The 20,791-nt window shown below is 45.2% G+C and overlaps 1 protein-coding gene across 3 annotated transcripts in view; it reads right to left on the bottom strand.

The window, feature by feature from the left end:
• Positions 1–20,791, bottom strand: part of ypel1 (yippee-like 1) — a 35,987-nt gene that overhangs the window by 9,529 nt on the left and 5,667 nt on the right. For 2 of the 3 annotated variants that reach the window (XM_029763881.1, XM_029763880.1), the window contains one exon: positions 14,229–14,541. In XM_029763881.1, the coding sequence (XP_029619741.1) occupies positions 14,229–14,345 (117 nt within the window). In that variant the 5' untranslated portion in view covers positions 14,346–14,541. Of the gene's footprint in view, positions 1–14,228; positions 14,542–16,847; positions 16,874–20,791 lie in introns of those variants that run through there. The other variant, XM_029763882.1, reaches the window with a different exon arrangement.

Below are 20,791 nucleotides of genomic sequence, written 5' to 3' on the forward strand. Positions count from 1 at the left end.
TCGTTGGTATATATTAAATAAAGAAGTGGCCCAAGGCAGCTGCCCTGCGGTATTCCACAGTTTAAAGCATGAGGGGAAGAAAATGAACCATTGATATAGGTGGACTGTTTCCTGTCAGTTAGATATGACTGTACCCAATTCAATGCTGCCTCCTTAAAACCATAATGCATTAATTTTGTCAAAATGATCTCATGATCCACTAAATCAAATGCTGCACTGAAATCTAAAAATAGTACCCCCACAAACTTGCCATTATCCATAGCATTGAGCCACTGGTCAGTCATGTCAACCAATGCAGTGGTAGTGGAATGATTTTTGCGATAAGCATGCTGATTGGCTGTAATCAGATCATTATTTTCCATGTACTCCCATATTTGTCTACTCACAATACCCTCCAATATCTTACTGAGTGTAGGGAGTAGACTAATTGGTCGACTATTGGCAGGAGTAGCGGGTTCTTTGCAGTCTTTTGGAATAGGACAAAGTTTAGCATGCTTCCATACATTTGCAAACATCCCCTTTTCCAGTGACCAATTAAATATGTATCTCAGTGGAACTGCAATCTGGGGAGCAGCACAGCGAAGCAAAAAATTGTCCATAAGATCATAACCTGTAGATTTCCCATCAGGTAATGACTTCAAAAGGCTTAACACCTCCTCCACTGACACCGTTTGCAGACTAAAAGAGCAGATCTTGTTGCTCATAATATGATCATCAATCCATTGGACAATAGCTTGTTTGGAAGAATGTATGTTTACATTGTTGCCCAGTAAATTAATTTTCTTTGTGAAAAAATCTGCAAAATGATTGGCAATATCAACTGGTTTTGTTATTATTCTCCCGTCAACCTCCACACTAGATGGGCATGATGAGATAGATGTACCAAGTAAACCCTTAACTGTATTCCATACCTTTTTATAATCATTTTTATAATCAATAAAAGCATTGTTGAAAAATAACTTTTTTTCCCTTCGATTCAATTTAACTGCATAATTACGCAATGTTCTATAATTCTGTTCAGCAATTTCTAATTTTGACTTGGCTGCTAAGACTTTTAACATATTTCTTTGAGAAAAAGCCTCACCCAGTTCATCATCAATCCATGGAGATGGACGAGCACCAACTGTACTCTTTCTTATAGGGGCATGATGGTCCATAACCTCAGTGAGCAAATCAATAAAACATTCTGTAGCGTGATTTAAATCATCCTCTAGATAAATCAGCTCCCAGGGTACAGCAGCCAAATCATTTAGAAATAGCTCATAATTAAATGTTTTAAAATTTCTCTTGACCACAATCCTAGGGGGTTTCTTTGGAACCTTGGTGTTCATGGTTATGGTCACAATATTATGGTCTGTCCAGCCCACTGGCATTGATCTGGCTTTTAAGCATTGCGATGGTATATTACAGAAAATCAGATCAATGCATGTGTCTGAACGATGACCCAACTTAATTGATGATCTAGTAGTATCATTAACCATTTGTTTCAAACCACAGTTCTCAGCATATCTCATCAATTTTGTTCTATTCGTATTATTGTGATCCTTCCAATTTATATTCAAATCACCTAAAGATAGAGAGGGAGAGAGATGGGGAGAGAGAGAGGAAGAGAGAGGGTGATAGAGAGAGGGAGATAGAGGGTGGGAGAGAGAGAGAGAGGGTGATAGAGAGGGAGAGAGATGGGAGAGAGAGAGGGAGAGAGATGGGGAGATAGAGGGTGGGAGAGAGAGAGAGATAGAGAGGGAGGGAGAGAGATGGGAGAGAGAGAGGGAGAGAGATGGGGAGAGAGAGAGAGAGGGTGATTGAGAGAGGGTGAGAGATAGGGAGAGAGAGAGAGGGTGATACAGAGAGAGAGAGAGGGAGAGAGATGGGGAGAGGGTAAGGGTCTATTTTGTGGGTCTACAGAGAGAGGATTAGGTCTTACACTATGGAAGTATGTGGACATCCCTTCAAATCAGTGCATTTGGCTATTTCAGCCAAACCTGTTGCTGACAGATGTATAAAATCAAGCACATCACATCACACCTGCTGTTATACTGCCCCCCCCATTCCTCTCTCCACATCACACCTGCTGTTATACTGCCCCCCCCCATTCCTCTCTCTACATCACACCTGCTGTTATACTGCCCCCCCCCCATTCCTCTCTCTACATCACACCTGCTGTTATACTGCCCCCCCCCCATTCCTCTCTCTACATCACACCTGCTGTTATACTGCCCCCCCCCCATTCCTCTCTCTACATCACACCTGCTGTTATACTGCCCCCCCCATTCCTCTCTCTACATCACACCTGCTGTTATACTGCCCCCCCATGCCTCTCTCTACATCACACCTGCTGTTATACTGCCCCCCCCCATGCCTCTCTCTACATCACACCTGCTGTTATACTGCCCCCCCCATTCCTCTCTCTACATCACACCTGCTGTTATACTGCCCCCCCCCCCCCCCATTCCTCTCTCTACATCACACCTGCTGTTATACTGCCCCCCCCCATTCCTCTCTCTACATCACACCTGCTGTTATACTGCCCCCCCCCATTCCTCTCTCTACATCACACCTGCTGTTATACTGCCCCCCCCCATTCATCTCTCTACATCACACCTGCTGTTATACTGCCCCCCCCCCATTCCTCTCTCTACATCACACCTGCTGTTATACTGCCCTCCCCCCCCATTCCTCTCTCTACATCACACCTGCTGTTATACTGCCCCCCCCCATGCCTCTCTCCACATCACACCTGCTGTTATACTGCCCCCCCCCCATTCCTCTCTCTACATCACACCTGCTGTTATACTGCCCCCCCCCCCCCATTCCTCTCTCTACATCACACCTGCTGTTATACTGCCCCCCCCATTCCTCTCTCTACATCACACCTGCTGTTATACTGCCCCCCCCCCCCATTCCTCTCTCTACATCACACCTGCTGTTATACTGCCCCCCCCCATTCCTCTCTCTACATCACACCTGCTGTTATACTGCCCCCCCATTTCCCCCCCTTCCCCAAAACACATGTAAATATTGGACTATAAATTGTGCCTTCCTGTATTATACTGATGCAAAAAATATATATATTCTATTCTACTGAGCCATTTACTTTATGTTTGTATTCTTATGTTGCATTGTTGAGGAGGAATCTATAATGAAGCATTTGGCTGGACGGTGTATATCAATTCTATCCTGTACATACCGACTAATAAAACTAGAAACTTCTATACTCCGTCAGGACAGAACGGCCTTGGAGGGTTGTGTCTCTTCGTTAACAACAGCTGGTGAGCAATCTCTAACATTAAGGACGTCTCGAGGCTCTACCTCATGATAATGTCTAACATTAAGGACGTCTCTAGGCTCTACCTCATGATAATCTCTAACATTAAGGACGTCTCTAGGCTCTACCTCATGATAATCTCTAACATTAAGGACGTCTCTAGGCTCTACCTCATGATAATCTCTAACATTAAGGACGTCTCTAGGCTCTACCTCATGATAATGTCTAACATTAAGGACGTCTCTAGGCTCTACCTCATGATAATGTCTAACATTAAGGACGTCTCTAGGCTCTACCTCATGATAATGTCTAACATTAAGGACGCCTCGAGGCTCTACCTCATGATAACGTCTAACATTAAGGACGTCTCTAGGCTCTACCTCATGATAACGTCTAACATTAAGGACGTCTCTAGGCTCTACCTCATGATAATGTCTAACATTAAGGGCGTCTCTAGGTTCTACCTCATGATAACGTCTAACATTAAGGATGTCTCTAGGCTCTACCTCATGATAACGTCTAACATTAAGGACGTCTCTAGGTTCTACCTCATGATAATGTCTAACATTAAGGGCGTCTCGAGGCTCTACCTCATGATAATGTCTAACATTAAGGACGTCTCGAGGCTCTACCTCATGATAATGTCTAACATTAAGGACGTCTCTAGGCTCTACCTCATGATAATGTCTAACATTAAGGACGTCTCTAGGCTCTACCTCATGATAATGTCTAACATTAAGGACGTCTCTAGGCTCTACCTCATGATAATCTCTAACATTAAGGACGTCTCTAGGCTCTACCTCATGATAATCTCTAACATTAAGGACGTCTCTAGGCTCTACCTCATGATAATGTCTAACATTAAGGACATCTCTAGGCTCTACCTCATGATAATGTCTAACATTAAGGACGTCTCTAGGCTCTACCTCATGATAATGTCTAACATTAAGGACGCCTCGAGGCTCTACCTCATGATAACGTCTAACATTAAGGACGTCTCTAGGCTCTACCTCATGATAACGTCTAACATTAAGGACGTCTCTAGGCTCTACCTCATGATAATGTCTAACATTAAGGGCGTCTCTAGGTTCTACCTCATGATAACGTCTAACATTAAGGACGTCTCTAGGCTCTACCTCATGATAACGTCTAACATTAAGGATGTCTCTAGGTTCTACCTCATGATAATGTCTAACATTAAGGGCGTCTCGAGGCTCTACCTCATGATAATGTCTAACATTAAGGACGTCTCGAGGCTCTACCTCATGATAATGTCTAACATTAAGGACGTCTCTAGGCTCTACCTCATGATAATGTCTAACATTAAGGGTGTCTCTAGGTTCTACCTCATGATAATGTCTAACATTAAGGACGTCTCTAGGCTCTACCTCATGATAATGTCTAACATTAAGGACGTCTCGAGGCTCTACCTCATGATAATGTCTAACATTAAGGACGTCTCTAGGCTCTACCTCATGATAATGTCTAACATTAAGGACGTCTCTAGGCTCTACCTCATGATAATGTCTAACATTAAGGACGTCTCTAGGCTCTACCTCATGATAATGTCTAACATTAAGGACGCCTCGAGGCTCTACCTCATGATAACGTCTAACATTAAGGACGTCTCTAGGCTCTACCTCATGATAATGCCTAATATTAAGGACGTCTCTAGGCTCTACCTCATGATAATGTCTAACATTAAGGACGTCTCGAGGCTCTACCTCATGATAATGTCTAACATTAAGGACGTCTCTAGGCTCTACCTCATGATAATGTCTAACATTAAGGACGTCTCGAGGCTCTACCTCATGATAATGTCTAACATTAACGACGTCTCTAGGCTCTACCTCATGATAATGTCTAACATTAAGGACGTCTCTAGGCTCTACCTCATGATAACTTCTCACTTTAAGGACGTCTCTAGGCTCTACCTCGTGATAATGTCTAACATTAAGGACGTCTCTAGGTTCTACCTCATGATAAGCTGTTGACCATACCACTTCGCCAGAGTTTTCCGTCTATATTTTTTTTGTAGCTGTCTATTTACCACCACAAACTGATGCTGGCACTAAGAAAACACTAAACGAGCTGTTGTAGGGCAATGAATCAAATCGTTGTTTGTCACATGCACTGAATACAACAGGTGTAGTAGAAATGCTTACAAACCTCTACTGTATCGGTGTCCCTAAACCGGGACAGGTGTTGCTCAATATGCGATAAAGTGTACTAGAATGACGTTGTAAACAAAAGACAACTTTCCGAGACATAGACATGTCTTATATGGGCAGAAAGCTTAAATTCTTGTTGATCTAACTGCAGTGTCCAATTTACGGTAGCTATTACAGTGAAAAAAAATACCATGTTATTGTTTGAGGATAGTGCACAACAAAACATTTTTAATCAGGGCAACTGGTTTGATACATTCACCTCTGAAGGTAAATAATGTACTTACATTCAGTAATCTTACTAAGAGTTGTCAACCTGAGGGTCCCAGAGATAAAATGTAGTGTAGTTTTTGTTTGGTAAAATACATTTATAAAATTAGTTCTACAGTTTGAACCCTTGTAGTTTCTGTGAAGGTTAGTATTTTTACTGTAGAGAAGCTAATTATCCATCATGTATGACATTCCTGGGAGTGTGGAAACTAAAAAAAAAAAACATTTGTATGTTCTCAATAGTTATGTACTTGAAAATGTATCAATTGACCAATATTTTGTAGCAGACTTGCTACAAAATATTGTGTAGTGATGTAATTCTTCACTGGATCAGTCAGAAACTTTGCACACACACTGCTGCCATCTGGTGGACAACATCTAAATTACTGTCTGGCCTTCTCTTGCATTTCACTGACGATTTCTTTTTTTTTTTTTTAAATAAAACGTATGTTTTTTTGTTTGTATTATCTTTTACCAGATCTAATGTGTTATATTCTCCTACATTAATTTCACATTTCCACAAACTTCAAAGTGTTTCCTTTCAAATGGAACCAAGAATATGCATATCCTTGCTTCAGGTCCTGAGCTACAGGAAGTTAGATTTGGTCATTTTAGGCAGAAATTGAAGAAAAAAAAAGGGTTTGATACTTAAGAGGAGCCCTTAACCAACAATACAATTTTTTTTTAAATGCGATTAAGAAAACATTTACAAAATAAACTAAAGTAAAAAATATAACAACCAGGCTATAAACAGGGGGTACTGGTACTGAGTTAATGTGCAGGGGTACAGGTTAGTTGAGGTAATATGTATATGTAGGTAGGGGTATTCATAGATAATAAACTGCGAGTAACAGCAATGAAAAGAAATGCAAATAGTCCGGGTAGTCATTCGATGAATTGTTCAGCAGTCTAGGAGCTGTAAGAGGCGGCTCTCCAGAGGTGATGCTCCTAGTGGCCGGTGACATTAATGCAGGACAACTGAAATCCATTTCTACCTCATTTCTACCAGCATGTCAGAGGGGAAAAAACTCTACATCACCTTTACTCCACACACAGAGACTAGTACAATGATCTCAAGAGATATATATATACAAAAAACACACACATATATACACACACACACACACACAAACATACTAAACAAACAGGGGTTGTGCAGGTAGGTATCCTGCAAGTACAGTTAATTCGGAAAGTATTCAGACACCTTGACTTTTTCCACATTTTGTAACGTTACAGCCTTATTCTAAAATGTATTAAATAAATGTTTTTCCTCATCAATATACACGCAATACCCCATAATGACATCACAATACCCCATAATGACAAAGCGAAAACAGGTTATAATTTTTTAGCAAATGTATTAAAAATAAAAAACAGATACCTTATTTACATAAGTATTCAGACCCTTTGCTATTGGACTTGAAATTGAGCTCAGGTGCATCCTGTTTCCATTGATTATCCTTGAGATGTTTCTACAACTTGATTGGAGTCCACCTGTGGTAAATTAAATTGATTGGACATGATGTTGAAAGGCACACTCCTGTCTATATAAGGTCCCACAGTTGACAGTGCATGTCAGAGCAAAAACCAAGCCATGGGGTCGAAGGAATTGTCCGTAGAGCTCCGAGACAGGATTGTGTCGAGGCACAAATCTGGGGAAGGGTACCAAAACATTTCTGCAGCATTGAAGGTCCCCAAGAACACAGTGGCCTCCATCATTCTTAAAAATTTAAGAAATTTGGAACCACCAAGACTCTTACTAGACCTGGCCGTCCGGCCAAACTGAGCAATCAGGGGAGAAAGGCCTTGGTCAGGGAGGTGACCAAGAACCCGATGGTCACTCTGACAGAGCTCCATATTTTTATTTTACCTTTATTTATACAGGTTTATTCTCATTGAGATAAATATCTCTTTTCCAAGAGAGACCTGGTCCAATAGCAGCAAGGGGAACATCGTTTCAGACAAACCAAATGACATTCACTCACACAACATTAAACACAACTATAAAACGCACATACAGTACAACAAAAACATACACAACATTAAACACAACTATAAACACACATACACTAACACAACATTAAACACAACTATAAACACACATACAGTACAACAAAAACATATTACATTTAAAAACAAACATCTTGACTAAAAACAGCTGGCCTAAAAACCAATTACACTCTTCTATAATATATACATCGATCAAGTGTTTGAACTCCGCCAACGAAACTAAATCATCACATTTTATAATGTTCAGGAGAGAATTCCAGGACCACAGAGCTGAGTAACTAAAACTATTTCTACCATGACCTGTTCTAATTTTTGGTACTCCTAGAAGCAAATCAGAATGGGACCGTAATTGATACTTATTTACTGACCTGACCAAAAAAGAATAGAGATAAAATGGCATTTTACCCAATATGGCCTTATAAATCAGTGTACACCAGTGTTTAAGCCTACGCAAGGTCAATGACGACCAGCCAACAGCGCTGTAGAGATCATAATGATGTGTTAGACGTTTCTGATTTGTAATGAACCTGAGGGCTGCATGATACACTGAATCAAGTGTTCTCAGGGAAGTGCTTGAGGCCTGCATATATATAACATCACTAAAATCTAAATCCGGCAGTAATGTACATCGCACCAGCTCCTCCCTGGCCTCAAAAGAAAAACAAGCTTTATGCCGGTAATAAAATCCTATTTTCAGCTTGAGCTTCCTTATCAAGTTCTCTACATGCACAGTGAAACTCAGCTTATCATCAACCCACACACCCAAATATTTGTACACTTTAACTTGTCCAGCCAATGTAGCAATGACATGATTACTAACATGCCTGGCATTTGAAAATACCATGCATTTTGTTTTACCCGAATTTAGAACCAGCTTTAAATCATACAGATTCTGTAGTATGATGTTAAATGCTCTTTGGGCATTTTCAAAAGCTAAAGATAAACTACTACCACTTGAATAAAGATCAGTATCATCTGCATAAAAATGAACATCAGCTGTTTCAATAAGATCCCCAATGTTGTTGATATACAAAATGAACAACAGTGGGCCCAAAGTAGAACCTTGCGGAACACCTGAGCACACCTCAATGGACTCAGATTTGCAACCATCCGCCATTACACATTGTGTACGATTTGATAGGTAATTTATAAACCAATCTAGAGCATGACCAGTAATTCCACAACATTTTAACCTTTGCACTAACACAGCATGGTCCACGGTGTCAAAAGCCTTCGGCAAATCAATAAACACAGACACACAATGTAACTTCTTATCAAGAGCACAGTGGATGTCATTTAAAACCTTCATAGTTCCTCTGTGAAAATGGGAGAACCTTCCAGAAGGACAACCATCTCTGCAGCACTCCACCAATCAGGCCTTTATAGTAGAGTGGCCAGATGGAAGCCACTCCTCAGTAAAAGGCACATGACAGCCCGCTTGGAGTTTGCCAAAAGGTACCTAAAGGACTCTCAGACCATGAGAAACAAGATTCTCTGGTCTGATGAAACCAAGATTGAACTATTTGGCCTGAATGCCAAGCATCACATCTGGAGGAAACCTGGCACCATCCCTACGGTGAAGCATGGTGGTGGCAGCATCATGCCGTGGGGATGTTTTCAGCGGCAGAGACTGGGAGACTAGTCAGGATCGAGGGAAAGATGAACGGAGCAAAGTACAGAGAGATCCTAGATGAAAACCTGCTCCAGAGCACTCAGGACCTCAGACTGGGGCGAATGTTCACCTTCTAACAGGACAACGACCCTAAGCACACAGCCAAGACAACATAGGAGTGGCTTCGGGACAAGTCTCTGAATGTCCTTGAGTGGCCCAGCCAGAGGCCGGACTTGAACCCAATCGAACATCTTTGGAGAGACCTGAAAATAGCTCCCCATCCATCCTGACAGAACTTGAGAGGATCCACAGAGAAGAATGGGAGACACTCCCCAAATACAGTTGTGCCAAGCTTGTAGCGTCATACCCAAGAAGACTCTAGGCTGTAATCGCTGCCAAAGGTGCTTCAACAAAGTACCGAGTAAAGGGTCTGAATATTTATGTAAATGTTGATTTAAAAAAAAATGTCAAACTGTTTTTGCTTTGTCATTATGGGGTATTGTGTGTAGATTGATGAGGGAAAACAACAATTTAATACATTTTAGAATAAGGCTGTAATGTGACAAAATGTGGAAAAAGTCAAGGGGTCTGAATACTTTCTGAATGCACTGCAGGTAGTCTGCGGGGTAGGTTGTATGCGGGTAGGTGAGGTAGTTAGCCTGCAGCTTGGTAGCCTGCAGGTACAGCAGGTAGTCTGCAGCTTGGTAGCCTGCAGGTACAGTAGCCTGCAGCTTGGTAGCCTGCAGGTACAGTAGCCTGCAGCTTGGCAGCCTGCAGGTACAGTAGCCTGCAGCTTGGCAGCCTGCAGCTTGGTAGCCTGCAGGTACAGTAGATAGTCTGCAGCTTGGTAGCCTGCAGGTACAGTAGATAGTCTGCAGCTTGGTAGCCTGCAGCTTGGTGGCCTGCAGGTACAGTAGCCTGCAGGAACAGTAGCCTGCAGCTTGGTGGCCTGCAGGTACAGTAGATAGTCTGCAGGTACAGTAGCCTGCAGGTACAGTAGTCTGCAGGTACAGTAGCCTGCAGGTACAGTAGCCTGCAGGTACAGTAGCCTGCAGCTTGGTAGCCTGCAGGTACAGTAGATAGCCTGCAGCTTGGTAGCCTGCAGCTTGGTAGCCTGCAGCTTGGTAGCGCTTGGTAGCCTGCAGCTTGGTAGCCTGCAGGTACAGTAGATAGTCTGCAGCTTGGTAGCCTGCAGGTACAGTAGATAGTCTGCAGCTTGGCAGCCTGCAGGTACAGTAGCCTGCAGTTTGGCAGCCTGCAGCTTGGTAGCCTGCAGCTTGGCAGCCTGCAGGTACAGTAGCCTGCAGCTTGGTAGCCTGCAGCTTGGTGGCCTGCAGGTACAGTAGATAGTCTGCAGGTACAGTAGCCTGCAGGTACAGTAGATAGTCTGCAGGTACAGTAGCCTGCAGGTACAGTAGTCTGCAGGTACAGTAGATAGCCTGCAGGTACAGTAGCCTGCAGGTACAGTAGCCTGCAGCTTGGTAGCCTGCAGGTACAGTAGATAGCCTGCAGCTTGGTAGCCTGCAGCTTGGTAGCCTGCAGCTTGGTAGCCTGCAGGTACAGTAGATAGTCTGCAGCTTGGTAGCCTGCAGGTACAGTAGATAGTCTGCAGCTTGGCAGCCTGCAGGTACAGTAGCCTGCAGTTTGGCAGCCTGCAGCTTGGTAGCCTGCAGCTTGGCAGCCTGCAGGTACAGTAGCCTGCAGCTTGGTAGCCTGCAGCTTGGTGGCCTGCAGGTACAGTAGATAGTCTGCAGGTACAGTAGCCTGCAGGTACAGTAGATAGTCTGCAGGTACAGTAGCCTGCAGGTACAGTAGTCTGCAGGTACAGTAGATAGCCTGCAGGTACAGTAGCCTGCAGGTACAGTAGCCTGCAGCTTGGTAGCCTGCAGGTACAGTAGATAGCCTGCAGCTTGGTAGCCTGCAGCTTGGTAGCCTGCAGCTTGGTAGCCTGCAGGTACAGTAGATAGTCTGCAGCTTGGTAGCCTGCAGGTACAGTAGATAGTCTGCAGCTTGGCAGCCTGCAGGTACAGTAGCCTGCAGCTTGGCAGCCTGCAGCTTGGTAGCCTGCAGCTTGGCAGCCTGCAGCTTGGCAGCCTGCAGGTACAGTAGCCTGCAGCTTGGTAGCCTGCAGCTTGGTGGCCTGCAGGTACAGTAGATAGTCTGCAGGTACAGTAGCCTGCAGGTACAGTAGATAGTCTGCAGGTACAGTAGCCTGCAGGTACAGTAGTCTGCAGGTACAGTAGATAGCCTGCAGGTACAGTAGCCTGCAGGTACAGTAGCCTGCAGGTACAGTAGCCTGCAGGTACAGTAGCCTGCAGCTTGGTAGCCTGCAGGTACAGTAGATAGCCTGCAGCTTGGTAGCCTGCAGCTTGGTAGCCTGCAGCTTGGTAGCCTGCAGGTACAGTAGATAGTCTGCAGCTTGGTAGCCTGCAGGTACAGTAGATAGTCTGCAGCTTGGCAGCCTGCAGGTACAGTAGCCTGCAGCTTGGTAGCCTGCAGGTACAGTAGCCTGCAGCTTGGCAGCCTGCAGGTACAGTAGCCTGCAGCTTGGCAGCCTGCAGCTTGGTAGCCTGCAGGTACAGTAGATAGTCTGCAGCTTGGTAGCCTGCAGGTACAGTAGATAGTCTGCAGCTTGGTAGCCTGCAGCTTGGTGGCCTGCAGGTACAGTAGCCTGCAGGAACAGTAGCCTGCAGCTTGGTGGCCTGCAGGTACAGTAGATAGTCTGCAGGTACAGTAGCCTGCAGGTACAGTAGTCTGCAGGTACAGTAGCCTGCAGGTACAGTAGCCTGCAGGTACAGTAGCCTGCAGCTTGGTAGCCTGCAGGTACAGTAGATAGCCTGCAGCTTGGTAGCCTGCAGCTTGGTAGCCTGCAGCTTGGTAGCGCTTGGTAGCCTGCAGCTTGGTAGCCTGCAGGTACAGTAGATAGTCTGCAGCTTGGTAGCCTGCAGGTACAGTAGATAGTCTGCAGCTTGGCAGCCTGCAGGTACAGTAGCCTGCAGTTTGGCAGCCTGCAGCTTGGTAGCCTGCAGCTTGGCAGCCTGCAGGTACAGTAGCCTGCAGCTTGGTAGCCTGCAGCTTGGTGGCCTGCAGGTACAGTAGATAGTCTGCAGGTACAGTAGCCTGCAGGTACAGTAGATAGTCTGCAGGTACAGTAGCCTGCAGGTACAGTAGTCTGCAGGTACAGTAGATAGCCTGCAGGTACAGTAGCCTGCAGGTACAGTAGCCTGCAGCTTGGTAGCCTGCAGGTACAGTAGATAGCCTGCAGCTTGGTAGCCTGCAGCTTGGTAGCCTGCAGCTTGGTAGCCTGCAGGTACAGTAGATAGTCTGCAGCTTGGTAGCCTGCAGGTACAGTAGATAGTCTGCAGCTTGGCAGCCTGCAGGTACAGTAGCCTGCAGTTTGGCAGCCTGCAGCTTGGTAGCCTGCAGCTTGGCAGCCTGCAGGTACAGTAGCCTGCAGCTTGGTAGCCTGCAGCTTGGTGGCCTGCAGGTACAGTAGATAGTCTGCAGGTACAGTAGCCTGCAGGTACAGTAGATAGTCTGCAGGTACAGTAGCCTGCAGGTACAGTAGTCTGCAGGTACAGTAGATAGCCTGCAGGTACAGTAGCCTGCAGGTACAGTAGCCTGCAGCTTGGTAGCCTGCAGGTACAGTAGATAGCCTGCAGCTTGGTAGCCTGCAGCTTGGTAGCCTGCAGCTTGGTAGCCTGCAGGTACAGTAGATAGTCTGCAGCTTGGTAGCCTGCAGGTACAGTAGATAGTCTGCAGCTTGGCAGCCTGCAGGTACAGTAGCCTGCAGCTTGGCAGCCTGCAGCTTGGTAGCCTGCAGCTTGGCAGCCTGCAGCTTGGCAGCCTGCAGGTACAGTAGCCTGCAGCTTGGTAGCCTGCAGCTTGGTGGCCTGCAGGTACAGTAGATAGTCTGCAGGTACAGTAGCCTGCAGGTACAGTAGATAGTCTGCAGGTACAGTAGCCTGCAGGTACAGTAGATAGTCTGCAGGTACAGTAGATAGCCTGCAGGTACAGTAGCCTGCAGGTACAGTAGCCTGCAGGTACAGTAGCCTGCAGGTACAGTAGCCTGCAGCTTGGTAGCCTGCAGGTACAGTAGATAGCCTGCAGCTTGGTAGCCTGCAGCTTGGTAGCCTGCAGCTTGGTAGCCTGCAGCTTGGTAGCCTGCAGGTACAGTAGATAGTCTGCAGCTTGGTAGCCTGCAGGTACAGTAGATAGTCTGCAGCTTGGCAGCCTGCAGGTACAGTAGCCTGCAGCTTGGCAGCCTGCAGCTTGGTAGCCTGCAGCTTGGCAGCCTGCAGGCACAGTAGCCTGCAGCTTGGTAGCCTGCAGCTTGGTAGCCTGCAGCTTGGTGGCCTGCAGGTACAGTAGATAGTCTGCAGGTACAGTAGCCTGCAGGTACAGTAGATAGTCTGCAGGTACAGTAGCCTGCAGGTACAGTAGTCTGCAGGTACAGTAGATAGCCTGCAGGTACAGTAGCCTGCAGGTACAGTAGCCTGCAGGTACAGTAGCCTGCAGGTACTGTAGCCTGCAGCTTGGTAGCCTGCAGGTACAGTAGATAGCCTGCAGCTTGGTAGCCTGCAGCTTGGTAGCCTGCAGGTACAGTAGATAGTCTGCAAAGCTCATCCATAAAGGAGGCTAATAGATGTTGACAACCTGGGTGGAGTTCAGAGGCTGATTACCTGTGGCTCGCTGGGTAATCAGCTTAGGTGTCTGGACCAGCTAGCAGAGCTCTGGATTGGGTCCCTGGTAAACAACTAGATTGATTCTGATCTAGTCAACAAAATGAAGTTGATATTTTTTTGTAGTGTGTGTGAAAATGCACTGGACTTTGCATTGTGTGTGTGTGTGTGTGTGTGTGTGTGTATATGTGTGTGTGTGCGCGCGCTCCCAGCCCCCCTACCTTAGAGATGAGTTCGTCGTGGTTGGCCAGGTGTGCCCGACAGTGTATACAGCTGTAGGTGCGATGACACGAGGGCAGGTAGGCCTGGAACGTCTTCGACTTGGTCATCTTCACCATGTCACATGGGCGGGGCTCTGGGCTGTGATTGGCTGATGTGCCGGGGGCTGCGGCGTCCGGGCTAGCGGCGGACGAGCAGCAGCTCTGCTGAACTTGCTGACAGAAGAAGCACTGGAAGATGCAAGCAAAAGCCGTCGTTGTTGAGGAGTGGGTGTGTGGCGGCAGGCTCCACACAGCAACCACGAGGAAACTACACCTGGAGAGGAAGACAGGAAGAATATTAAGACAGACAGTTAGGAGAGGGGAGAGAGGAGAAGATTAGAAGGGAGAGGAAGAAGGAGAGGGGAGGGAGAGAGGAGAAGAGTAGAGGCGGAAGGAGAGGGGAGAGGAGAGGGAGAGAGGAGAATAGGAAAGGGAGAGGAGAATATGAGAGGGAGAGAAGAAAAGGAGAGAAAATAGGAGAGAGGAGAATATGATGAAGCAACATCTCAAGACACCAGTCAGGAAGTTAAAGCTTGTTTGCAAATGGGTCTTCCAAATGGACAATGACCCCAAGCATACTTCCAAAGTTGGGGTAAAATGGCCTTAGGACAACATAGTCAAGGTATTGGAGTGGCCATCACAAAGCCCTGACCTCAATCCTATTGAAAATTTGTGGGCAGAACTGAAAAAGCATGTGCAAGCAAGGAGGCCTACAAACCTGACTCAGTTACACCAGCTCTGTCAGGAGGAATGGGCCAAAATTCACCAAACTTATTGTGGGAAGCTTGTGGAAGGCTATCCAAAACATTTGACCCAAGTTAAACAATTTAAAGGCAATGCTACCAAATACTAATTGAGTGTATGTAAACTTCTGACCCACTGGGAATGTGATGAAAGAAATAAAAGCTGAAATAAATCATTCTCTCTACTATTATTCTGAAATTTCACATTCTTAAAATAAAGTGGTGATCCTAACTGACCTAAAACAGGGAATTTGTACTAGGATAAAATATCAAGAATTGTGAAAAACTGAGTTTACATGTATTTGACTAAGGTGTATGTAAACTTCAGACTTCAACTGATCAGTCACTGTGGGGACGACGTCCTCGATTTACTTATTGATAGAGCCAGTGACTCCTCAATGCCATTGGAAGAATCCCGGAACATGTTCCAGTCTGTGATAGCAAAACAGTCCTGTAGTTTAGCATCTGCTTCATCTGACCACTTTTTTATAGACCGAGTCACTGGTGCTTCCTGCTTTAATTTGTGCTTGTAAGCAGGAATCAGGAGGATAGAATTATGGTTGGATTTACCAAATGGAGGGCGAGGGAGAGCTTTGTACGCGTCTCTGTGTGTGGAGTACAGGTGATCTAGAATACTTTTCCCTCTGGTTGCACATGTGACATGTTGATAGAAATGAGGTAAAACTGATTTAAGTTTCCCTGCATTAAAGTCCCCGGCGACTAGGAGCGCCGCCTCTGGATGAGCGTTTCCCTGTTTGCTTATGGCGGAATACAGCTCACTAAGTGAGGTTTTAGTGCCAGCATCGGTCTGTGGTGGTATGTAAACAGCTACGAAAAATACAGATGAAAACTCTCTCGGTAGGTAGTGTGGTCTACAGATTATCATGAGATACTCTACCTCAGGCGAGCAAAACCTCGAGACTTCCTTAGATATCGTGCACCAGCTGTTGTTTACAAATATACATAGACCCTTGTCTTACCAGAGACCGCTGTTCTATCCTGCCCATAAGAGTGTATAACCCGCCAGCTGTATGTTATTAATGTCGTCATTCAGCCACGACTCGGTGAAACATAATATAACAGTTTTTAATGTCCCGTTGGTAGGATATACGTGCTTTCAGTTCATCCCATTTATTTTCCAGCAATTTAACGTTAACTAGAAGGACGGAAGGCAAGGGCAGATTAGCCACTTGTCGCCTGATCCTCACAAGACACCCGGATCTCTTTCCGTGGAATCTCTGTTTCCTTCTCCAGCGAATCACGGGGGTCTGGGATTGGTCTGGTGTCTGTAGTAGTATATCCCTCCCGTCCGACTCATTGAAGAAGAACTCTTCGTCCAGTTTGAGATGAATAATCACTGTTCCAGAAGCTCTTTTCGGTCATAAGAGACGGCAACAGAAACATTATGTACAAAACAAGTTACGAACAACGCGATATATTGTGTATAAACACCACACACACACACACACACACACACACACACACACACACACACACACACACACACACACACACACACACACATAATGACACACAGACACACCTGGGGCCTAAAATTGATAACAAACAGTACCAATTAAAAGTTCGGACACAGACTCACTCCAGGGTTTTTCTTTATTTTTACTATTTTCTACGTTGTAGAATAATAGTGAAGACATCAAAACTATGAAATAACACATATGGAATCATGTAGTAACCAAAAAAAGTGTTAAATAAAACAAAATATATTTTATATTTGAGATTCTTCAAAGTAGCCAACCTTTGCACACTCTTATTCTCATTCTCTCAACAAGCTTCATCTGGAAGGCTTTTCCAACAGTCTTGAAGGAGTTCCTACCTATGCTGAGCACTTCTTGTCTGCTTTTTCTTCACTCTGCGGTCCAACTTATCTCAAACCCCCTCATTTGGGTTGAGGTCGGGTGATTGTGGAGGCCAGGTCATCTGATGCAGCACTCCATTACTCTCCTTCTTGGTCAAATATCCCTTACACAGCCTGGAGGTGTATTGAGTCATTTGTCCTGTTGAAAAACAAATGATAGTCCCACTAAGCCCAAACCAGATGGGATGGCGTATCGCTGCAGAATGCTGTGGTAGTCATGCTGGTTAAGTGTGCCTTGGATTCTAAATAAATTACTGACAGTGTCACCAGCAAAGCACCCCCACACCATCACACCACCTCCTCCTCCATGCGTCACAGTGGAACCACATATGCAGAGATCATCTGTTCACCTACTCTGCTTCTCACAAAGACACGGCGGTTGTATACCAACCCTACCTTGTCACAACACAACTGATTGGCTCAAACGCATTAACCTCTCTGGCGCATGTGGGACGAATTCGTCCCACCTACGTAACAGCCACTTCAATCCAGTGGCGCGATTTTTGAATCGTTTGAAATACTATTACTTCAATTTCTCAAACATATGACTATTTTACAGCTATTTAAAGACAAGAATCTCGTTAATCTAACCACACTGTCCGATTTCAAAAAGGCTTTACAACGAAAGCAAAACATTAGATTATGTCAGGAGAGTGCCCAGCCAGAAATAATCAGACACCCATTTTTCAAGCTAGCATATAATGTCACATAAACCCAAACCACAGCTAAATGCAGCACTAACCTTTTATGATCTTCATCAGATGACACACCTAGGACATTATGTTATACAATACATGCATGTCTGTTCAATCAAGTTCATATTTATATCAAAAAACAGCTTTTTACATTAGCATGTGACGTTCAGAAAAAGCATACCCCCCGAATTTACTAACAGTTTGCTAAATTACTCACGATAAACGTTCACAAAAAGCATAACAATTATTTTAAGAATTATAGCTACATTACTCCTCTATGCACTCGATATGTCTGATTTTAAAATAGCTTTTCGGATGAAGCACATTTTGCAATATTCTAAGTACATAGCCCAGCCATCACGGGCTAGCTATTTAGACACCCGGCAAGATTAGCCTTCACCAAAATCACATTTCCTATAAGAAAAATGTTATTACCTTTCTTGTTCTTCGTCAGAATGCACTCCCAGGACTTCTACTTCAACAACAAATGTAGGTTTGGTCCCAAATAATCCATCGTTATGTTCCATCAACGACGTTTTGTTCGTGAGTTCTAGACACTATCCCAAAGGCAAATCACGGCCACGAGCATGGCGCATTACGTGACAAAAAAATTCTAAATATTCCATTACCGTACTTCGAAGCATGTCAACCGCTGTTTAAAACCAATTTTTATGCCATTTATCTCGTAGAAAAGCGATAATATTCCGACCGGGAATCTGCAATGAGCCTAAACAGCCGAATGAAATTTCTCCACGGGGGCGAATCGTGCACGCGCCTCATTCAATGACCCTCTGATCGGCCACTTGGCAAAGGCGATAATCTGTTTCAGCCAGAGGCCGCCTCGTCATCGTTCAGGTTTTTCCCGGGTTCTGAGAGCCTATTGGAGCCCTAGGAATTGTCACGTTACAGCTAAGATCCTTACTCTTCAATAAACAGATGCAAGACGCACGACTCCTTGTCAGACAGGCCACTTCCTGCATGAAACCTTGTCAGGCTTTTGCCTGCCATAGGAGTTCTGTTATACTCACAGACACCATTCAAACAGTTTTAGAAACTTTAGGGTGTTTTCTATCCAAACCTGAACAATAATATGCATATTCTAGCTTCTGAGTTGGTGTAGGAGGCAGTTAAAAATGGGCACATATTTTTTCCAAAATTCTCAATGCTGCCCCCTAGCCCAAACAGGTTAAGAAGGAAAGAAATTCCACAAATTAACTTTTAACAAGGCACACCTGTTAATTGAAATGCATTCCAGGTGACTACATCATGAAGCTGGTTGAGAGAATGCCAAGAGCGTGCAAAGCTGTCATCAAGGCAAAGGGAGGCTACTTTGAATAATCTCAAATGTAAAATATATTTTGATTTGTTTAACACTTTTGGTTACTACATGATTCCATGTGTTATTTCATAGTTTTGATGTCTTCACTATTATTATACAATGTAGAAAATAGTAAAAATAAAGAAAAACCCTGGAATGAGTAGGTGTGTCCAAACCTTTGACTGGTACTGTATGTCGCGCAGCGAGAGTTGAGTGGAGGCGAACTGATTGGGTTCAGTCCTCCTGATGAATCCTCCCCAGCTAGCTAGTTTATGCCTGTGACTAGAAACTTTAGCGAGAATTTAAAACTTCTCTGATGAAATTGAGACTTGGGAGAGTTTTCAGAATGATTCAGTTTTATCTGACTAAAAAAAAAGCTATGTAGCTGTCACTCGCCTTTATATGAGCTACGCTATCCAACTACTTTCCTCTCCTTACTGGCCTGATATTGACTACACTATCCAACTACTTTCCTCTCCTTACTGGCCTGATATTGACTACACTATCTAGCTACTTCCCTCTTCTTACTGGCCTGCTATTGACTACATTATCCAGCTACTTTCTTCCGAGTTACTGCAGGAGAGCAGTGCTCGGCAATCGGGACTCGGGTGCGAAGGAAACCCTGTATTGTTGTTGTGTTGCCGGGTTGCAGCGCCAACTCTCCTCATTGAGTAGTATTACTGCATCACGGTAACATCCAGATGCTTACTACCAATATTACAACGTTTCTCTCATGTAGTCTGCTTTCCTACTGGAAATATAAAATCAGTGGAATGGAACAAATGTTCTATGTTAGCTACCGCCAGCGACCTGATGCTGCAGCCGCGCGGGTGGGAAGCACCTCTAAACAGGGCCGCCGCGCTGGTCCTTCACACCCCGGCTTGTCGTTATGTTAGCTGGCATGTCAAGGTGACATCCAGATTCTAGACGGTGACCAAATACTCAAAGTTATTTCTCCTTCGCCCATCGAAATTAACTTTATTTGACTAGTTTTAAATAACACCGTGCTAATGTTTTTGCATAAACTATCCGAAAGGGACTCGTCGGGACGACTGACTGAACCCGGTCTATTCATTTCCACTCAACTGCGCGACATACGTCATCAATTTGGGCACCAGGCGTGTCCTCGTAGCAGCCTCTCCCGTTCACAACCCTCCCCCTGTGAGGCTGCTACGTTCACAACCCTCCCCCTGTGAGGCTGCTCCGTTCACAACCCTCCCCCTGTGAGGCTGCTCCGTTCACAACCCTCCCCCTGTGAGGCTGCTCCGTTCACAACCCTCCCCCTGTGAGGCTGCTACGTTCACAACCCTCCCCCTGTGAGGCTGCTACGTTCACAACCTTCCCCCTGTGAGGCTGCTACGTTCACAACCCTCCCCGTGAGGCTGCTACGTTCACAACCCTCCCCCTGTGAGGCTGCTACGTTCACAACCCTCCCCCTGTGAGGCTGCTACGTTCACAACCCTCCCCCTGTGAGGCTGCTACGTTCACAACCCTCCCCCGTTCACAACCCTCCCCCTGTGAGGCTGCTCCGTTCACAACCCTCCCTCTGTGAGGCTGCTCCGTTCACAACCCTCCCCCTGTGAGGCTGCTACGTTCATAACCCTCCCCCTGTGAGGCTGCTACGTTCATAACCCTCCCCCTGTGTTAATTGAACAATCAGCTTGTAAACACCTTTAAAAATACAAGCACATTACCAGAGCACTGCCAAAATGGTGTTGTGTGTATGTAAGAGAGGTCATCTTATGTTCGAAAACAACGACACAGATGAACGAGGAATTTCACCCTGGGGGGACCCTGCTACTGTTTTAATGGGGGAATTTCACCCTGGGGGGACCCTGCTACTGTTCTTGTCTTGGCTGGACAGTGTTTCATGAAATACAGCCCCAGAC

Source organism: Salmo trutta, chromosome 9 (genome assembly GCF_901001165.1).
Source record: "Salmo trutta chromosome 9, fSalTru1.1, whole genome shotgun sequence".
Lineage (NCBI taxonomy): Eukaryota > Metazoa > Chordata > Actinopteri > Salmoniformes > Salmonidae > Salmo > Salmo trutta.